Raw genomic sequence first — 6,000 nt, 5'->3', positions numbered from 1 at the left:
CGAAAGCAATGCCCTGTGTAGAGAGCAGAATCCGGTAACTGTAAGAATGAAGCTATCAGTTTTATCAGCTTAGGTACACACCTGCCTATATCATTTTTCCCTTCAATGTAATAACGGCCTTTAACATTGAATAATAGCTCTACAAACATTATTTGCTTTTTCGGACAAATAGGCGAGGATTATATTGACGCCTCTGGCCTTTTTCTGACTTCTCCAGATGCAAAACTTCGTGTACTCTTTGTCATACAAGTTTCTTGAATTTTCTGGAAGCAAGTTGTTGGTCATCGCTTCAGCTGCTTCAGCAATATCGTTTGGAACAAACGTCTGAACTTCCAAGTCCATTTCAGCACACCCAAAAATCTCGATTGACAAATTTTTTGCAAATAAACAACGTTGCTACCAAAATAAGCGAATCTGTCTCTAAGGTTCAGTTCCGTCAGGTGCTCCTCAGTTGCTTTCAATTTATGTCAAATTCTTTTCGAAATTAAGGATAGGACCGCATGTCGTCGGTGTTGAAAAAAATTGTATATGCACGGCATGATAATAATACTATTTTATTTAAATTTTTTTCGTTAACATTGTTGTTTTAGAATCAGGTCTATTTTTTTATTTTTAAAAATATTGTAAATATAAATAATTTAATTTTACAAATGTGCAGTTTAACGGAATTAATTTCAAAAACACTGTGTATATTATTGATATACCACCATATTCTTCTCTTTATAATAATGTTATATTGGTTGCCTAAATGTCGAACATTTTAGAAAGATGACATTTATGAAGAGGTAGCAGCAGGTAGCTGATAGTCAATAATAATAATACGTATTTTCAAGAATAAGAAAAAAATTAAATCTTTTTTATTCTTGAAAAGTGTTAACTTTGTGGTGACCGAATTTAAATCAAAGTTTTCGCGCTGAAATTAATGAACAGCGGATAATAATTTGAATAATTTGAATTTGAAAAAAAAAATTCTTCACGAAAAGGAAATTGTTAAACATAGGCAACCAAATATGCATGTCGGGTTTAATTCACGTAGCGCTAGGGAGATTTCAGTTACAGAGTGAAAGGTTGGTAGAGAAGCTGCATGGTGTACCGTCATTCTGAATGTGCTTGTGTGACTGTAACCACGTGGTAAGCGCTGGGTTTAAATTAGTTAGTTTGGTAGTTAATAAAACGGGAGGAAGCCTTTGTTTAACGACAATCAATCGTAACTTTCATAATGATACAGTTGTCCCCAACCCGCGCGGTTAATTCTTACGGCCTTTTAATAGGAGAAATGCGGACTTCCGGTCGACACGAGACACATGCTGTAAATTTGTTTCATTGTTTGTAAATTCACCAATCAAGTTAGTTTTTCTTAATAGTCAGCTAGTGCAAACACAATTTAACAATCAGGATTATTTAAATAAACCACTTGCTAGAAGATTTCATGAAATTCACTTAGTCAGGAAAACACCTTATTGTTTAATTACGAATAAGCTTCTGGATGCATATACGTATAACACTTCTTAATTCTTCACACAAGATTGCTAATAGTTCATTACGGCAGTTAAACAAGTTCATTATACTGCGAACTGGCAGGGGTTATGATATTTTCTTCCCTTAGGTGGTTATCATCGTTATCATGATTAATTCATCTGGGCATGCCTCACAACGCCACAGGTTGATTAATTCATCGAGGCATGCCATCACAACGCTACAGATTGATTGATTAATTAATCGAGGCATGCCCTCACAACGCTACAGATTCATAGAGGTCCGTCCTCGCGACGCTAGAGATTAATAATATCACCGAGACGTTTTTTCCTCGCAACGATTTTAAAGTTTACATCACCGAGACGCTTTTTCCCTCGGAGCGATGGTTGGAAATTTTTGTGTTTATTTATTATGCGTTTTGTTGGGGTAACCAGTTCGCGGTATTTTAAACTCTCAAAGTAATTTGTTCTTCTATTTGAAGTAACCAATCACTTAGATCATAATATAATTTGACATAACGTAAACTCTTTGTTTGAACCGTTGATAACGTGTGGCAAATATTAATCTCATGTAAATTTTATTAACTCTGCAATTTTCCACCTCATACAATATTTCTCAATCTCACAGTTTTAACTTCAGTAATTTTAGTTGTTGTATAATTTTAATTGGACGTAAATTTCATGTTCTACAGTTTTAAACTCACAGAATATTTCTATTTGTACAAGTTCATTTCACACCAGATCTTTTGTTTCATAAATCCTTGCTAAGTTTTGTTTTGCAAATACTTTGTTGCTGAATGTTTCTATCATATCTCAGCAGCTGAGGCTAGGAAAATACATACCAAACATTCTGGTTTAAACTATACTTGTAAAAATTGCGTTCAACTGGGAAACAATATAACTGATTTGAAAAAAGTCATTGTCGAGTTGCAAAATGATATTAAAACCTTGAAGTCGACTGTCCTTGATCAACAATCTCATAATTCTCCTGCTTCCTTACTCGAGGCCGAAAAAATTGTCCAAGAAGTAGCTGAAAGGGAGAAACGCAAATGTAATATTATTATATATGGTTGCAAGGAGGATAATGTTAAATCAAATAAAGAACAGATTCAATTAGATGAGACTGTAGTACCAAAAATTCTCTCCACATTAAATGTTAATGAAGAACAAATAAGCTTCTTTAGACTAGGAAGATTTGATGGTTCAAAAGAAAATCGATGTCGGCCTATTAAAGTAATATTACCTACTATTAATAATGTGAACACTGCATTAAAGAATGCTGCTTCTCTTAAAACTTCTAATGATTTTGCTGGTATTTCCGTATCTTCTGATCGCACCCCTATGCAAATTCAGATTTATAAAAACACGAAATTTGAGATGAACAATCGCGTAACAAATGGTGAAAATAACCTACGAATCAAATATAGAAATGGTATTCCTACGATTATTACTCTGCCCACTTTAAACTGAAAAAGCCCAACAGTATCTTAAATAATCTTACTTTATATTACCAAAATGCTAGGGGATTACGGTCTAAAACTCATACTTTCTATGTTAATGCTTGTGAACTTGCTTTTGATATAATAGTTGTAACTGAGTCATGGTTGAATGATTCTGTTAAAAATGCTGAATTATTTCCGTCTAATTATAATGTAGTAAGATGCGACAGAAAATTTGACACTGTGGCTCGTACTATGGGTGGTGGTGTGGTTGCTGGTTTAATTAATAAAATAACCTATCAAATAATTGACACTGCAGCTATTGGAAATTTAGTTCCACTAATTGATTTTATTATTTGTAAATGTCAGTGCAACTCACATATTTTGTTCTTAGTAGCATGTTACATTCCACCTCAGGTCTCTCTTGCGGACTATGAATTATTTTTTGAGGCTGTTGAGGTTCTTCTGGTAGGCCAATCTATTTTGTTGGTTGGTGATTTTAACTTACCCCATTTTAATAATTTGCATACAAATTGTCCTAAAGTAAGATCACTCCGAAGTTTTTGTGACTCACTTCAACTACATCAATATAATAGCATTTGTAATTTGAACAATGAACGACTAGATTTAGTCTTTTCGAATCTTCAGAAAATTGTTGTAAGCCGAGAACTACACCCCTTTGTTAAAGAAGATTCTTATCACCCGGCCTTGTCACTATACGTTGAATATCCGTCTAAGTCAAATGCATCGTTCTTTCCCTCTGCAAAAACTACAAGGTATAACTTCCGTAAAGCCAATTTCTTATATTTATATGATGACCTCCTTAGTATTGACTGGACTTTTCTGGAAAAATGTCTTGACGTCGATGATGCGCTTGACACATTCTATGATCATCTATATAACATTTTGAATTGTTCCGTGCCTCAGTATGCCGCCTGTAGTCACAAAGCTTCTTATCCACCATGGTTTACACCAAGTATTATCTCTAACCTAAAAGCTAAAGACTACTATAGAAAAAAGTGGTTATCATCAAATGTAGACTCATTCTTCGAAGAATATAAAAGACTTCGGGCACTTTGTAAAAGACAAATATCGCTTTCTTATCGAGATTATATAATGAAGGTTGAAAACTCAGTTCGTAATAACCCCCGTGAAATTTTTAAATATCTTCAGTTAAAGCAAGGTACTACAAGAATACCCGGTAAAATGTATCAAGATGACGTATCGTTTGAAACTCCTGAAGAAATAGTGAATGGCTTTGCACAAGTTTTCTCAAGTATATATCACCCTGCCTCAAATGTGACTCCCAATGACAATTGCAATCTTCCATCTTTTAAACTTATGTGTGTGTCTGACCAGGAAGTCGTGAAAATTATGGCATCTTTTCCTATTAAACATACTGCGGGAGATGATCAAATTCCCAGTTTTTTGATCCACGACGCAAGATATGCTTTAGCGACACCATTGACAATAATCATCAATAAAGCTATCTCCAGTTCTTCTTTTCCGACTCGTTGGAAACGTGCGAGAATTGTACCGGTGCACAAGAAAAATGATTACACCCAGTTGAAAAACTATCGACCGATTGCAATTCTGTCTAATTTTGCCAAGGTTTTTGAGCAAGTAATTTACAAATCCATATTCAATCACATTCAGCCCTATATATCCCCAAATCAACACGGCTTCCTACCTGGTAGGTCCACAATAACAAATTTAATAACTATTACTCAGTTTATATGTGAGCAATTAGATAATGCTGGTCAAGTGGATGTTGTCTACACTGATTTTTCTAGTGCTTTCGATATGGTTGATCATGGCTTGCTACTAAACAAACTTAGTTCTTTTGGTCTTGCACCATCATTTATTGCTCTTATTAAGTCATACCTCTCAAATCGAATAAACTATGTTTTTTATAACGGGTTTACATCGTATGAATATGTCTCGACATCAGGTGTACCGCAGGGTTCCAATTTGGGACCACTGTTTTTCATAGTTTTTATTAACGATTTGCTCAGATCTCTTACATGTCCTGTACTTGCATATGCAGACGATTTAAAAATTTATTCCTCTGTATTCAATGATATGGATGTAAATCTTCTACAGGATAACATAAATATTATTGCTCAATATTCACTGTCTAATTTCTTAACTTTGAATGTGGATAAGTGCTATTTTCTTACGTTTACTCGCAAAATAAAGTCAGTTTCTTCATCATATAATATTAATGGTCATGTACTTCTCAAAGCAGATTCAGCAAAAGATCTCGGAGTACTTTTTGACTCAAATCTTACTTTTATTAACCATATTGAATCTACAGTATCATCAGCATCAAAATCCCTTGGATTTATAATGCGTACATCGAAATTCTTTAACGATTTCTCTCTCCTTAAGACGTTGTATTTTTCGTTTGTTCTAAGCAAGTTAGAATATGCATGTGTGGTCTGGGCCCCATATTACGTGTGTCATCAGTTAACCATCGAAAAAATTCAACGAAGATTTCTAAAATATTTATCTTTCAAGATCGATGGAGTATACCCACCTAGACATGTTGATTATGACAATTTACTGCGACGGCATAATTTTCAATCGCTTTTTAGTCGTCGAAAAGAATATGGTGCTCATTTTATTTGGAAGCTTATTCACAATCGCTTAGACTGTAGCAACATATTATCGCTTATAAAATTTCATGTGCCACGCTTGAACTCTCGATATGCATCAACTTTTGATTTTTCTACACCAAAAACAAATATACTTAGGAGAGCACCGCTGACAACTATGTGCCATGATGCTGATGTATTTTATTATGATATTTTTAATGATAAAATGTAATTTCTTTTCTATTAGTTTCTTTAATTGGTTAGTACTTATTATTTTATTGGTTTTTATATTAGGGTTTAACATTTGGTTATTGTAGTTATCATAATATTTTAAGTTAATTATAGATTTGTGCGTAACATTTAATTTAGATTTTGTCCTGTAATAGGGTAACAACCTGTTGGGCAATAAAGGATATTATTATTATTATTATTATTATATAAATTATTTGATGTCCAACTTTAATCTCACATAAGAATTATTTGTTGTTT

The 6,000-nt window shown here is 33.7% G+C and overlaps 1 protein-coding gene across 1 annotated transcript; it reads left to right on the top strand.

The window, feature by feature from the left end:
* The first annotated feature begins 1,014 nt into the window (after positions 1 to 1,014).
* Positions 1,015 to 5,567, top strand: LOC135129893 (uncharacterized). The gene is made up of 6 exons (XM_064057163.1): positions 1,015 to 1,087; positions 1,154 to 1,207; positions 1,272 to 1,325; positions 2,245 to 2,600; positions 2,903 to 4,607; positions 5,512 to 5,567. Exons 1-6 carry the CDS (start codon positions 1,015 to 1,017, stop codon positions 5,565 to 5,567), a joined length of 2,298 nt encoding a protein of 765 aa, XP_063913233.1.
* Positions 5,568 to 6,000: the final 433 nt, after the last annotated feature.

Source organism: Zophobas morio, unplaced genomic scaffold, assembly GCF_036711695.1.
Source record: "Zophobas morio isolate AGI-343-1 ecotype UQ-CSIRO unplaced genomic scaffold, CSIRO_AGI_Zmor_V1 ptg000017l, whole genome shotgun sequence".
NCBI classification, from domain to species: domain Eukaryota; kingdom Metazoa; phylum Arthropoda; class Insecta; order Coleoptera; family Tenebrionidae; genus Zophobas; species Zophobas morio.
This window is presented reverse-complemented; position numbering and strand designations above follow the sequence as displayed.

Coding starts and splice junctions, on each gene's coding strand:
- LOC135129893 (XM_064057163.1), top strand. CDS start 1,015: ATGTCGGGTTTAATTCACGTAGCGCTAGGGAGATTTCAGTTACAGAGT. Junction 2,601..2,902: donor AGATTCAATTAGATGAGACT/GTAGTACCAAAA, acceptor AATCAAATATAG/AAATGGTATTCCTACGATTA. Junction 4,608..5,511: donor TCAACACGGCTTCCTACCTG/GTAGGTCCACAA, acceptor ATCGCTTTTTAG/TCGTCGAAAAGAATATGGTG.